Below are 16,125 nucleotides of genomic sequence, written 5' to 3'. Positions count from 1 at the left end.
TTGTTGAAGGCGTTCAGCCACGTGTCAAACCTCTTGCGTGTAACAACATACATACAATAGCACTCTTTTACTAAATAACTTTGAAGATTCTCAACAGCACATGAAAAATCACCCCGATATTTAATACTAAAACAAACACTTCACCGGCCGCCGGTCGAAAGCTTCTGCGACCATTGTTCGAAGAACTGTAGAAACCTGCAGCTGCCATTAACAACACTAACGATAATATCATGTGCTTTCGCCGAAGGAAGAAAAAAACCTTTAGCTGAAGGTAATTTTTGATATCACATTTCTACATCTGCCCGGTGCGGTGCTCTCGACGGCGAAACCGGAGCAGCAAAACAAGTCAAGTCCCAAGTTTGTGCGCATACTTTTTTTCAATCGTCCGCTCTCGCCTGTCCGGCATTTCATCACCGAAGGATACGAGGGTGCATGATGGGAAAAAAACATCGCTTCCCATGCGGTAGATCTATCTGCAAGCGAACGGACATACGGTTCTGAAAGCAAGCTTTTTGACAAAAGATTTCCGAGTTAGTGCTTGTTCACTTTTCTTTTCCGGTTTACTGTTTCGATAACAACTGACCGGGGGATTGTGGCAGGTATCTTCTGTGGCTGGTCTATAGTGTTTCGTGATCCGACATTCCACGGCAACGCGGTTGGGAAAAAAAACTAACAAAATGCCCGAGATTAGTTACGACAACTGGAATGGTTTCTCTGTTTTACCATGGTAAATATTTATTACTGCATTCTTTATCTGCATTGAAATGGTTTTATCTAGAAAACATACCGAGTGTCTGGATTTTTGTTCGGAACAAAAATGAAAAAAGAAACACTTCAAACAGCTTACGATGCAACCTTTTTGGTGATTCTATTACCATAACCAACTGACAAGGTTTTTGATTTTCTCATTGGAGAATAACAGTGAGCAGTGAGAAAGTGAACTTGTATGATAGTAAAATATTTATTTCCGTTTTGAGCAATGACGATAACGGTCTGATAAACACATCATTAGTTGAAATAGATTAAATCGATGGAATTTTCACCAAACCAACTTTGCAGAAAAAAAATCCTTTAAAAAAATCAACTTTTGATATTCATTTCGACAAAGGGTATCGATATTTTTGCGAATTGGAAATTAGTTGGAAGTAGATAATGCGAAAGCAAAACCACAAACATCAAAGCATTGATGAATTTGTATTAATTAATTGGGTTACCGAGAGTAAACATGTTTTCGTACAATAAAAGACGGTTGAAAAATTGATTGAAGAAAATCAAAAAGTGAACTTTCATCGAAAGTGTTGTTTGTTTTTGCCCCCCCCAACATCGTTCCCGGTGCTTTCGGTAAAGTAAAATGTTCCACCTTCTTCCTTACGTCTTTCCTGACCGATGCAATGAAGGAAAATATTAATTGAGTTTTGGAAACTTTGAAAGAATTTTTCCACTCCTGCTGGAAGTTAGCGGCAAAATGTTGAAACTTTTCAGTCAAGTGCCACTTGTTACAGGAATACTTTTTCCCAGCAGCTGCTTACTGGAATTTTACTCAAGTTAGTCGCTAATTTGCTTCATAACACGCTACTAAATTAGCAATGGAGTCGCCCCCAAGTGTTCGGTAGTTATTATTAAAAAGTAATGAACCGAGGGTGAGACTTAAACAGACTACAACTAGTTAACTACAGTTACTGCTTGGAAGCAAAAACAGCTTCTTGTGCATCCACGCTACTCAGTAAATTAAGTTACTGTTGAACGACGTAAACAAAAGGCATAGAGATTATTTCCATCAAGGAGTACTTGGTGATTTCAATGTTTTTGAGATCGAACTTACTTCGGTTACATACCAACATAAGAACTGACAATACCATTATGTTAGGATGTACATATCTCTTTAATTACCTTTTACTGACTGGTTTAAGGTAGACTATTACCCGGCAACGATAGGGGTGATGCCTATCAAATTGCACCGAAGAGGATGGTTACATTTTCAGTTGACCATCACCCTACCAATGAACGACTAATAGTCTTCCCTAAACTTCCCCTCAATTTTCCGTGAATTTTTGCTAAATAATATACATGAGTATATTTTTGAATCATTATTTTTTGTTTTTTGTATATTTATCGTGTCAGTTTTACTTTTGTGTAATTTATGATATCATATGAAAATAATAGTTATAATTTTTAAGTCAATTTACTATCATGATCTGTCTTTTTCGATGGCAAGCATTATTCTTGTGCCGTCCTTTTGCATTATTTCCGTAACACTATTTATTTCTGTTTTCTTGTTATTTCTGTGCCTTTTGAGGTTCTTTTTCCGCCACTTTAATTATTTTTTGTCATTTTTTCAGTGCAGTTTTTCGAATATTTTTCATTTTTTGTTCCTCTTGTTTTTGCGGTTATTTTAGAGTCTTTGAGTTTTGCTTTAATTTATTGTTTCTTGTATCATTTTCTGTCATTTTTGTATCTTTTAGATATCGTTTTGCCTTTCTACTATAAGTACATATCCTCTCACATCCTCTCCTCTAACGTTGTACGGTTGGGCACTTGTAAATCTGTCTTCATCTCGGTAATCCCTATAAATCGACACAAAGCCTTTTTTACGTTTTTGGACCTCCTACATTTCCCCCTTTCAGAAATAAAACAACTTTTACAACTGCTATCGTTCCCAATGCAAGAGAAACCCTTTACCCATTTGAACCTTTCTCTCCCCTGGTAAGAGACCGTCTCCCTCTTTTGGCAACCCCCCGGTGCTTTTCTTTTATGCCAAAAAATATATGTTTGACAAACGACGTTTGATGAAGGACAGTCCAAAAGTTCCGGAGCTATGGCGGAACATTCATTCATACTCACGTTGCTCGTCCCCCTACATGTCGGTTCCCTCCCAGTCAGGTCCCCCTTCTATCACGTAGTTAATTATGCATCGGTTTGCTCAGTTAAAATCGCTACAATGGAAACGAAACAAAGGTTTATTTACCATATATTTCTCCTCGGTGGAACCCCCCCTCTTTACTCATAGTCAGTAGCGCAACTGCAATCGGTTTCAATGCAAGAGAAATGCAACCCCTTTTACTTATTTAGATCTCTCACCCCTTTGTTAGGCATTCCCCCCTTTTGTAAACTTTCCAGTGCTAATTCTCTTAAATGTCAAGGAACATGAGTGCCAAGTTTGATGAAGAATTGTCCAGGCATTTCGGAGTCATGGCCTCCCCCCTGTTATGACCCCCTATTCCTGTTATGACCCTCCCGCTTCTTTTGTCAACCCCCTGACTTCTGATTCCCTTATGCCAAGGAAAGCGTGTGCCAAGTTTGATGAAGAACCGTCCAGGTGTTTCGCAGTTATGGCTTCCCCCCTGTTATGAACCCCCACCCCCTCCTCTTCTTGTCAACCTTTCAGTGCTGATTCCCTTATGTCAAGGAACATGTATGCCAAGTTTGATGAAGAGCCGTCCAGACATTTCAGAGTTATGGACCTTCCCCCCCCCTTTTACGACCCCTCCTCTTATCAACCCCCGTTGCTAATTCCCAAGTAACAATTCCGAGTTTAGTTACGTTCCTATAGTGGTTTTCATGATCAATTTCATATAACCGCTAATAAAACTATGAGCTCCACCAAAACTTTCTGATGACTACTATTAAACTGTTTTCTGATCAAGTGGCCCACTCCTCAGAATGTTTTCATAAGCGCTATAAAAATCAGATTATAAGCTCAAGTAGTCGTAGCACGCTCTGCTGAAAGCATCAATAAACCGGTTAAGCTTTCGCTGCTTGACAGCCATCGCCATAATTTAAAAAAGCTTTTCGCTTTTCTGGCAAAAGCTAAATAAGTTCGCTAGGTTTGTCAACTTAAAAATATCATTCTGAACAGAATAAAATATTCCATAGAATATTTATTAAATTTTAAGCAATTTCGTAGGTTTGCAGCATGTGCGCATTTAATTTCATCGTGCATATTGATATGATAGGTCGATAAAATCAGCGCGCCACTGAAATTTTGCAATTTTCGAAAACTGGTTGTTTTAACAAATTGAAAATATTCAGTTAGGCAATCTCAATTTCTAGCAAAATCATTTTAGTTGCTTCCTCTGACGGGAAAACCGATTGATAATAACTTTCTTTCTGCAAAACACTTTGCTTTGATGAATTTTTGTTTGCGAGCTAAACAAAATACTAGAATATGGCAATATGGCTTTGCATAAAAAAATGATTTTGGTTTTGAACTTTGGTATTCTTCATAATAGCAGCAAAAAAAACTGTTTGGGCAGGGTGTTACCGTTTCAATAGCTCTATAAAACTAACAGATTTACTGCGGTTTGACAAGTAGCCACGATAAGATCAATTTTGATTAGTGCGCCATTTTGTATTGCTACGCCACACTTATGGTAAGTTTATAAAAGACGTGGTGCAGCCAACAAGTTTCAACGTGGTGATATAAGCAACCGCAATAAATTTGCTTTATTAACAGGTTTATTATGGTTTTCTAGCTAGCTATAAGTGTGTTTGGACTCGTATCCTCTTGGTATTGCGCAATACCACAATAAACCCAGTGGTAATGATTAATACCGCAATAAAACCTTTATAAAATTCAAGTAAAACCAAGTGGCTTTACAATTGTTACTTGGGTTTTATATATATATATATATATATATATATATATATATATATATATATATATATATAGATAGAAGATAGTATAAAGGTATATCATTCACTCGAAAAACCGGAAATGGAAAGAAGGTCTTGCGGGTCGAATGTTATATACGACTCAATGTATAAAACAGTTTAGTCAAGCAGTCTAGTCGAGCTGTCCAGTCGAGCAGTTGAGTTGAGCTGTCAAGTTGAGCGGTGAAATCGAACAGTCTAATTAAATCAACCAGTTTCATCGAGCTGAACAGTCGAGCAGTCGAATCGAACAATCCAATCAAGCAGTTCCATCGACCAGTTCAGTCGAGCAGTCGAGTCGAATAGTTCAGTCAAGCAGTTCCATCAACCAGTTCAGTCGAGCAGGCAAATCAAGCAGTTAAATCGAGCAGTAGAGTCGAGCAGCTGAGTTGAGCAGTCGAGTCGAGCAGCTGAATCGAGCAGCCGGGTCGAGTAGTAAGTCGAGCAGTTAAGTCGAATAGTTCAGTCGAGCAGTCCAGTCGATCAGTTTAGTCGAGCAGTGTAGTCGAGCAGTGGAGTTGACCACTTATTCGTATAGTCGAATCGAGCAGTTGATTCGAGCAGTCGGGTCGAGGGGTTAAGTCGAGCAGTGAAGTCGAACAATACAGTCGAGCAATCACATCGAGCAGTCAAGTCGACCAGTTGAGCAATTGAGCAATCCAGCAGTCAACCAGTAAGGTGACTAAGAATAAAACCCATTGCTACGAAAGCATGGCGTCCTGTCAGGGGCCGGTTAGTTACCGTTAAGCCTCTTATGACGTCCTGTCAGACACCTGGTTTTGGCTACAGACAAGCCTCTTATTTATATATATAGAAGAAGATAGAAGATTACTTCTAGCATAATTTTTGAAGAATTTTTCTGTAATTTTTATGCCATTTTTGTATCATTTCCATGCCATTGTTTTGGTTTTTCTTTCTTATTGTTATTTATTCAGTGTTATTATTGTATCAGTTTTGCATAACTTGTGAACAACAAAAGGCGATCAAAAGTTGGCGAAAAGACGACGAAAATACTATGGAAATAACATGAAAATACAATAAAAAGACGACAAAATATGCCATAACACATGCAACAAAAACCAAAAAGACGATGAAAAACGACAAAAAGACGTTTTAGTGGCGCGAACAAACGACAAAACATGCAAAAAAGACGATGAAAAGATGACGGATATGCGGCCAAAGGACAAAGAAAAACCAGCAAAAAGACGACAACTTTGACAACTTCGAGTTCTACGTAAAAATGTCAAACAAGAGACGAAAAGACGAAGAGAAAATGACAAAAAGATGCCAAAACAACAGACGACAAAATGACAGAAAGCCGGTACCAAAAATAGATGTCAAAAAACTAAAAAACTAAAGAGCAAAACTAAAAGAGATGAGATGACGAAATATGACGACAAAAAGGCAGCGAAAAACTGACAAAAAGGCAGCGAAAGCGATGAAGAGAAAATAAGGACTACAAATACTTTTATACAATTTTTCGTTTCTGTGCCACTTTCTTATTTCATTTTGTTAATTTTAAAACGTTTTTCAGTTGCTTTTTTATCATTTGGGGCCGTTTCTATACCAATTCTGCACCACTTGTCAAATTCGGGCATTTTTCTGCTGTATTTGTATCAATGGAATAGGGCATTCAAATGGAGTTAAAATTTTTTGACGGCCGTCTTGGATTTGGTCCCATATTGGAAAAAGTCGCTCGGTGTCGCCATGAACCCCCGAACCGATTTTATTTTAAGACCAGCATTGGATAGCTGATAAAAAATGCCATATAAAACATTCATTAATTTTAATGTGCATTTAATGAATTACTCTGATTAAACAATTAGTTTTCTGTAGCAAAATTTAACATTACATGAAAATAAAAATTTAACATTACATGAAAGTAAACCTTGCTACAGATAATTATTTGTTTCAGTTAGTTAATGCACACCGATTTTTTTGAATACAGCAACATTTTTTCTCAGCTTTCCAATGCAGGTCTTAAAACGAAAATCGGGGCGTGGGGTTCATGGGGGGAGGTCCCAGATGGCCGCCAAAAATATTTTACTCCATTTGAATGCCCTATTCTTCTTCTTTATAGAACCATGCCATTTGTTAGTTGTTCCATTGTAAAATTAGGTAATATCACATTATATAGATCTCAAGCTTTGCTAAAAATTCTAAAAATGTTTTTAAAACTTTCGGGCCCCTTGGCTAACGAGGGGTCCACTGTTTCGAGCTATTAAAAGTGCAATTCTTATTTTTTAACCATTTTCAACCAATCAAGTGCAAAGTTCCAATATTTGACCTCGGGTCAGTAGCGGCCCCGTTTCGGCGAGAATACATACAAATACATATTCAAGCACCTCTACCAACCTTTGACGGTTCTTATGAGAGATGGTTCTCAGTCAAGTCCACGTTCACCACTATAATGAAACGATACCAACAAGAAGTCCCCGCGATAAAATTTTTTTGCTTGCATAACGCACTCGTTGGGTCAGCGACTGGAATAATTAATCAGGAAATCGTTAATGGCAACTAGTACGAAGCTGCGTTGCGGTTATTTACCGACAGATAATTCACAGCGCTTTGTAGCCAACGTATACGACTATACCAAGTTGAAATCTTGAGCAAAGTGGTCAAAATATTTGATTCTCTGGGACCAATGGGACCCGTAATCACAACAGCAAATCTAATATTACAAGAAGTTTCTACGCATCCATAAATCCGTACAAAACTTGGGAAAAATTGAATGTAGAATTGAAATGAGTAATTATGCTATATTTGGTTGAAATTGGAGACGGTCGATTACAACCGGTATGATCACTTGAGATGAAAAATTACATTTCCCTACATCATTCGCCTCAAAGGGGGAGGTGTATCATACACATTTTTTGAGTTCGATTATTATAAATATAAAACTACCCAATTTGAATCAAAAGCAAATCCACCTTCAACATGAGTGTCTTGTATCAGCTGCTGTAACCCAATTAAAACCCTCAACCTGAGCAACAGCTCGCCCTGTACCAGACATGTAGGTACTTGACAAAACAGATAGTTTAAATTATATCCACAACTCAATAACTCGTGCAATACTTTTGACTCCACGATCTATTTAATATGCGTCATCCAGAACTAAAAGCCTTACCGTTGCATTTTTGTCTACGTAAGAAATAGCATTAAACATAGTCACAGTGATTAGCTAGTATGGCAGTTGTGTATGATTTTGGTTTCATTGAGGCAAGCTTTGTGGTATTTGTGTCGAATATGCCACGCAATCAAAAGTTTTAATTGTCGAATGCTGTATACCTAAAATTATTTAAAACTTAAGCTATTCGTTTTTGAAGTTCGACCATGATTCCACATATTTCCTCACAAACGATACAGAGTACTACTTTAGTCGGATGGTCGTGTCGTGGACAGTATCCTTCGGTCTTTCCTACAATTATTTCCCACAACTCAGACAGTGCGCTTACCTCCTCTCGCCAATGCTTCTCCCATTGCCTCTTAAAAATGGACTAGTTCAAACGACGACGCTGCGGTGGATTCTTATTTGAATGTTTCATTTTTCTGTGTATTCTTTCGCTTTTGGCATTTCATATTTTAAACTCCGAAAACAGCCAGTCAGACAGCGGTAAATCTTCCGTGGCACGAAAAAAGGCCATCAAACAAAAGATATGCTAAAACAAAAAGTAAACTCTCATTGGGCATGTCATGCAAAAAAAAAAGAATGCCGGTTTAAGCAATCACGCCATGTGGCTCCACAATTCGCGCTTTTATTATCGCACAAATTTGCCACAGATCAGAGATTTACGATGGATCCTTGGTTGTGGGTACCTTAAAGTTGTCCGAAAGTTGCGATACCGTAACCAATAAATATAGTTGCTATATTTAGCTCGGGCTGGCCTGCTCAAAGCCAGATAGCGGAAAAACCATCTCCTGACCGGGTCGGTGTAATTGCACGCTTTCTATTCTCGAATGGCGAACAACAAACCAGTTTCCTCGGCCGACTATAACCCTGTGCCTATGTTATGGGTATGTACATATCTATGTGAACAATGCGCCATCCTGTCCGAACAATTGAAAGTATCAGGCTTAAAAAACCCCTTTGTTCTACATTTTGCGCATCGTTTTTCACAGCACTAACTTTTCGCATCTTTACTTCTTTATCCCGATCTACAAATAGGTTTACCTCGTGTTTCGGGGCGGCGGCAAACACCAGGACGACACAACCGGGCTGGGCATCAAGCCATCTGGCGCAAAATTCATTAGCCGCAGTCACGGTCGAACGTTCGCTAATGCTAGCAGCGTGACGACATCCACCGCACAACTGGGTGGCAATATGGGTAAGCCTCTAGCATGTTTATTTGTGTGTGAAATGGTGTGTGTTAGTGTGTGTTTATATAACATGTGCAGTCAGGCAGAAGCTCTTTGTGGGCCCACAAACGGCAGCACAAATGGTCACTTGATCTCATCTCTTTTCAACGATTTGGGAATTAGTTAGGGTACGGGAGGGTATTTTCAGCAGGTTTCTAAATTCAGCCGAATTGCCTTTTCTTTCGTCTATAAAAGTACTTTGCCGATATACAATTTTAATATGTTATAACTATTTTCTCAAGATTGTAAGTAATCTACTATTTTTTATTCAAAGAACGTCTAAACCACCTGTTCTTCCACTAGAACTAGGCCATAAGCCGAAAAAATAGATGCCATCGCTTAATGGGCCGAAAATACCCTCCCGTGCCATATATTCCTTCATTTTCCTCCGATGCGGTGGCTTACGGTGGCATTAGCGATTTGATTGCATTTTTGGCCGAATATGGCGTGTTTATTTTTGTTTTTATCCCTGTGCTGTGTACTTCAAAGCAAGGTCATGGAAGCACACTGACGTACGAAGAGTGAGGGATACTGAAGCATGTGCCCCTGCCTTCTGTTTAAGGTTTGATGTCGTCACAATGTACAATGATTTGCAAATGATACTCTATATCTTATTAATTATAGTTCTCTGTTAATGTTTTCTACGTAATTTTTTTTATAAATTTAAATACATGCCTGGTGACTAGATTTTCTCAAAGCCTAGGAACTGGAACCAGCTTGGATCGAAGGATCTAAGAATTTTATACAATTTTGTATGTATCCATTGTTTATAGACTTATAAACGAAAACAGTATTTAACCAATTCTAGGTTACCAAAACTGACAACCGTGTCACCTAGGTAACAAACCCCTGTCACCTAAGTGACAAACCGTGTCACCTAGGTGACAAAGCGAGTCACCTAGGTGACAATTGTCACCTGATTCGCGGCGAATCCAATATAGTCACGTCACTCGCCTCGCAGAATAAGGGTAATTGTTTCTGGATATTTGAAAGGTGGGGAGATTGAACTAGTGTGCTTGTATATGGGCAAAGCAGTTGACATTCTGCACTGGCGCTGCTCTGCTATACACGGTTTCGAAGAACGAGGCGAAGAGTTTAGTAGCGTCCCTGCTTGTGCAAGCGTCGGTGCCATCGTAGTGTACCTACGGGATTAGGAATGCAGTCGCCCTTTTTCAGCTTCCTGATATAATCCCAGAAACGTGCAGGGTTTTGTTTGACGCTGGACTGAATGCCTGAGATGTAGTTGTCGTAAGTTGTTTTTAATGTTTCTTGATAAGTCGATTCAGCCTGGCGAAGGGACGATCGATCCGTTTCTGACTTGGAGAGAAAGAATCGTTTCCGAGATTTACGAAGTAAGTTGCGCAGTTCCGAAGTTCACCAAGGATTGGTAAAGAGAGAGTTGGATGTGCGGCATCTTCTGTGTGGAACGAGATCTCTAATGATTCCATGGAGTGTGCTATAGAATACACCTAGCGCTGTTGATAAGTGAAGGCGACCAGTTGATCATCTCCAATGTACTGTTTAGTATACTGTAATCATACGCACGAAAGTCAGTAATGAGAGAATCGTCTCGCTCGTCAGGTGGGATAAAATTGTCAGTGTTCTCGTTCAATAGTAAAATAAATGGTGCATGGTGAACATCAACTGGTAACAGCGGAGTCGGCGGAGTGATGAGATCTGTGTGCTCGGGATGGTTGACAAAAGCAAGGTCAAGAAGTCTGTTATTCAAGTTGCCGAAGTTGCACACTTGTCTTAACCCCGCAATTAGCATGCCTTCGACTGTGACATGTTCGTGTTCAGTTGACATATTGCAGGGAATGAGACCACCGATATCGTCGTCAAACTGCCAGCGTAAGTTAAGAAGGTTGAAGTTTCCTATTGATAGGACAGTGTCAGCATCCGAAAATCGATCTGTCATAAACTGCATAGCCTTAGCGTGCGCAGAGTATATTTCAGAGGCAAAGTTTGGGGGGATGTATATAGCCGCAACGTACAGCGATCGATAACACAAATTTATGCAGACAGCAATTTGCTCAAGGTTTTCGCAGTGATCCAGAGGAACGCAGTGGCTTCTCAGATGATTCTTGAAGCCAATTAGCACTCCACCACCTCGAGAGCGAAGACTGGTTGCCGGATTGCGATCCCAGCGAAAAAGCGTATAGTTGGAGGTGATTTCGCTGCTGTCAATGTGTTCGTGAAGCCATGTTTCCGTTAGAATGGCAACGTCGTAGTCGCAGCTACCCAATAGTAACCGCAGTTGAGTGATTTTAGTCCGTAAACCCCTCACGTTCTGATAGTAGATCGAGAACAAATGATCGGATGCAACCGTCGCTTCCAGGATGGGCGAATCACGACTGAAAGAATACTGTATTGGAGGAGTATCGGGATTGCTACGTTGCGAGTACTTGCCTGCGATAACGGGTTGGAAGACCCCCTCTCTATGCTCAAGTACAAGATCGGGACGACTGCAGAACGCTGGCGGGAATAACAGGACTATACTGAGGGGATCAGGGGCTTCCAAAATGCTTGTAGGCGTGCACCCCGGTAGCGGCAGGTTAGAGGTAAATGGTTTCGCAGTGACGGAGGACGAAACGGTGGTTGATAGCGTGGCGCAGGTAGATTGATCAGGATCAGTAACTCCCACGTCGAGTTGGTGGCTAGAAGCGATGAAGCGGTTTGCGGTGTTCCATACGTTTATTGGTGGGTGGTTATGAAGGCGAAGTTGGTCAGATCGGCTAGTGATTGTGCTGGAAACAGGGAACGGATCAACACCGGAAGAGGTCGAGAGCTAATTGTACTTGCCTTTGATGGCAATTTGGAGAACCCCCTCACCACTGCCGCACACAGGACCAGGATGACTGTTGAACGCTGGCTGCAGTAGCTCGACTGTGGCGGAGGGGTCAGAGGTGTCCTTATTGCTAAGTACGGTACATCGTCTTTCCATGAAGCGTCCCCGTGTTGATGCAGCAATTAGTTATCGGGCGGGTTTGTACCAGCCACCGTCGTTCCTCCATGTCTGTTTTTGGCACGTTAACGAATTCCACAATACATAATTGGAAATCATCTTTAAAATCCGTGAATCGATGACTCGAAAAGCTCGAAAATTTTCCTTTTTTTTATTTGCTGAAATTCATTTGATAGCTTTAAATAAAAAGGTTGGAATGAATATTTAATTTTTTTTGTTGTGAAGGGGGGGGGGGGGGTTGCTGTGACGTGTCGTGCTTTCTCAGGGGTGTCACGAAATGTGATAAGGAGGGAAGGGGTGGTTGATTTTGGTCAAAATTTGCGTGACGTACTAAATGGATGTCGCCTTAGGCTAATAACCTTTGAATTGACTGGATTGGTCATATCATGCCATCAAACCAACACAAAAACATTTTCCTTGTACTACTCTCATCAGCACACTTTCACATTAAAAGGCATCATTTATTCGAAACTAAATGGCAATACGAGAAAAACTTTGGTGAAAAGCTTTTTTCGGCAGTATCAAACAACTATCACCGCATCAGCGAACAAGTTGATGCACTTTTTGTGCGCACCTAACAAATTGAATTTTTAAATTGATTCCCGGGGGCGAACTTTTTTCCCAAACAACCGTAGTTTAGAGTGCACTTTTTGAGGCAGCAAAGCAACGCGTTGCAACGGCAGGATAAATGAAAACAGCAGTTGTGCATCAAAAGTGGGAGACGTCCGGATAAAATCCGAGCTGACCAAACATCACGACCTGTCGCGGTTGTGGCAGGCTGCACCGCCCGGTTCTATCGGCATTTAAGCCGGGGCGAGATTTACAGTGACAACGTAAAACAACAATTCGAATTTAATTAAACGAAATCGCACAGCTTTTATCGGTCGATGGGAAAGCCAGCAATTTGTCAATGCACGAATTTGTAGCCAATTATGGTAGCTTTTATTGAATTTTGAGAACTAACTGCTGGTAATAGACGTAATTAAATTTTCTAATGAATATATGGATATTTGGGGTGCGTAACGTACACTTTTCAATGTGGGGAAAACCGGTCGATGCGAGATAATAATTATGTTTTTAGTATCTTTAAAGAATTTTTAAAGTTTTTGTACGAGCGATTGGTGTTTCTTTCAACTTTACTACGCTAGTAAGATATAAAACATGACAATGGTGTCTAAAATAATCAAGCAAAAATTTGATTCATTTATTCTACTGCAAAATTAGCACATTTCACGAAAGCAATTAGCAGGACAAAATATCCACACTCTTGCGTGACAATTGCTCTGTCGAGTGAGGCTGCAGTGAGAGAAGCAGTGCATCATTTGCAACAGATTGTTTGGCTTTCTTCATGCAAGAGCAAACAAAATATGCACACCGGCCGGGCTGCCTGCCCGTGCCTACACTATGTGCACTTATGCACTACTGTCGTGGTCGATATTTTCCGTCAGCCTTGAATGAAATGTATTCGTCCTCTGTCCGTATCCTCTCAGTTGTATCATTTTCATATTCAGTTCGGCCACAAAACATCATCAATCAGTGTATGGCTGGCAAGTGGCACGTGTCCGGCCGGTCGGAAGCGGCTGACGATGAAATTCACACATTACCGAGAGGCGACGTGGTCAACAAGAACCGGATGATTACATGTCGGGCGCAATTTCATAACATGAATATGAAATTTGTTCACATATCGTTGTCAAAGGTTGTCTGTCGACAACGAACGGAGGAAATGTATCCGCATGTGGGTACGTGTACGTACGTATGTGAAGTAAGAACGTTGTTGTTCAATTGAATTCTGTCTGGCTAATTTACATTATGCAAACATTTGAACGAAACACGCAAGCCAAGGGACTTGTAGGCCTGTCTTTGCTAATATAATAAGTAACTCTGCCAATGTCGATGATCATGATAAAGATAATTGTTGCGGTTTTGGAGAATCTACTCATGCGGATCTATAGATTTCCCTCGAGCAAATTGAACCAGAAAGTATGGGGAAGCTAAATGAAAACTAAATAAGAGGATTTCTGTAATAATATCCACATACGTTTCCATACACACGCGTTGGAGTAGAATTAATTTGTCGTGATTGGAATGGCTGCAATAATTGAATTGTTAATAATGCTGGCATCTCTTGCAAAATTGAATATTGAAATTGTTATTCACGTAACAACGCATTCCCACTGAGTTCGGTGATCATTGTGGTGTCCCATTGGTCAACAAGGCGTGGAAAATTAAACCAGTTGGAAATATCCGATAGCTTGGGAGAACATATGTTACGAGGATAGACTATATAGCAGAGATAAGTGATTCTCTGGATCACTGTGGACCTAACAAATGTGTCGTGTTTTTCCCATTTCAATTAGGATAACATAGAGGAGTCGTATGGGAAAGTTTCGGTAGGATATGCTTCTGCAACCAGCGGGCCCTGAATTTGGCAGAAGGGTGAGCACCAAACTTTTGCAGCACGCAATTAATTAATACAATGTAGCGTTAATTTGGACCTAATTTTAATGCACTTAGGCATATTTCAAGTGTTATTTAATTTTGTTTTCTAAACCGCCATCAATTTTTTTTATTTTAGGTATTTATCTTAATTTTATGCACAACTTTCCTATCTTGTATGTATATTTCTTGTCACTTTTGTATATACAATGTTGCAAATTTTTTTGTGGGTATGAAATGGGGAAGGCAAATGATGACGCCCAATATAGCTCTAGCCATCCCAAGCCCCTACCTAGCGCCTCCACGTTGCCATACCTGGTAATGCTCTATTGAGTAGCCAAGCTAAGAGGTGCGATGCTGGGTTGTTCCCGGCTGCCTGGTCTCAAAACCGCGGTTTTGGGCAGACGACGGAGCCACACGGCTTAGCTAATAGGTAATCCTAATAAGCTATTTTAATTATTTTTTTCGTTTTAGCTTATGAAGCATCTCCTTCTATATAGTAAAAAGCATCTCCTTCTATATAGTAAAAGCTTTGGCCAAAACGAGTCTTAATACTGCACATGGATAACAGAATAAAAATTAAATTAACTATTAGAAGCACTTATGGAACCTCAAAGGACGCCACTCTATTCCATACGAAGGACTGCTGGTGAGATTGTTCTATTTTTACCATATATACCACATTTCATCTTAATATCATATTATTAACAGTATTATTATTGATATCATAAATGTGGAAGGCTGAATGATGGAGTGGATTGCCACTTCTCAATTCAAAACAAACAAATCATCACGTGGGTTAAAGTTGGTACAGCGAAATTGACTATTACATGGAAGGATTCTAATGTTGGAAGGCGACTCTTATACCCCCGGAAGGCGTACAAGTGCCTCTGCTTGTGGGTCCGCCCAATCCCCTTTGGCCCTTCTGTAACAGCATTAGTGTGAAATTCATTTGATAATCAAATTTGGATCTACTGTAATTCTACCCACATACATTGGCAAGTCCTTGAACTGATGGTGGCTTTCCCCTACTACTACTACTACTACTACTACTACTACTACTACTACTACTACTACTACTACTACTACTACTACTACTACTACTACTACTACTACTACTACTACTACTACTACTACTACTACTACTACTACTACTACTACTACTACTACTACTACTACTACTACTACTACTACTACTACTACTACTACTACTACTACTACTACTACTACTACTACTACTACTACTACTACTACTACTACTACTACTACTACTACTACTACTACTACTACTACTACTACTACTACTACTACTACTACTACTACTACTACTACTACTACTACTACTACTACTACTACTACTACTACTACTACTACTACTACTACTACTACTACTACTACTACTACTACTACTACTACTACTACTACTACTACTACTACTACTACTACTACTACTACTACTACTACTACTACTACTACTACTACTACTACTACTACTACTACTACTACTACTACTACTACTACTACTACTACTACTACTACTACTACTACTACTACTACTACTACTACTACTACTACTACTACTACTACTACTACTACTACTACTACTACTACTACTACTACTACTACTACTACTACTACTACTACTACTACTACTACTACTACTACTACTACTACTACTACTACTACTACTACTACTACTACTACTACTACTACTA

At 39.8% G+C, this 16,125-nt stretch overlaps 1 protein-coding gene across 1 annotated transcript in view; it reads left to right on the top strand.

Annotated features, from left to right (window-relative positions):
• LOC128736421 (uncharacterized) overlaps nt 1-16,125 on the top strand; it is a 242,718-nt gene that overhangs the window by 210,344 nt on the left and 16,249 nt on the right. Inside the window, exon 12 of the mRNA XM_053830904.1 lies at nt 8,816-8,975. Within this exon, the coding sequence (XP_053686879.1) occupies nt 8,816-8,975 (160 nt within the window). The remainder of the gene's footprint in view (nt 1-8,815; nt 8,976-16,125) is intronic.

Source organism: Sabethes cyaneus, chromosome 2 (genome assembly GCF_943734655.1).
Source record: "Sabethes cyaneus chromosome 2, idSabCyanKW18_F2, whole genome shotgun sequence".
Taxonomy (NCBI): Eukaryota; Metazoa; Arthropoda; class Insecta; order Diptera; family Culicidae; genus Sabethes; species Sabethes cyaneus.
Note: the sequence above shows the minus strand (reverse complement) of the source record. Positions and strands in the feature narration are given on the sequence as shown.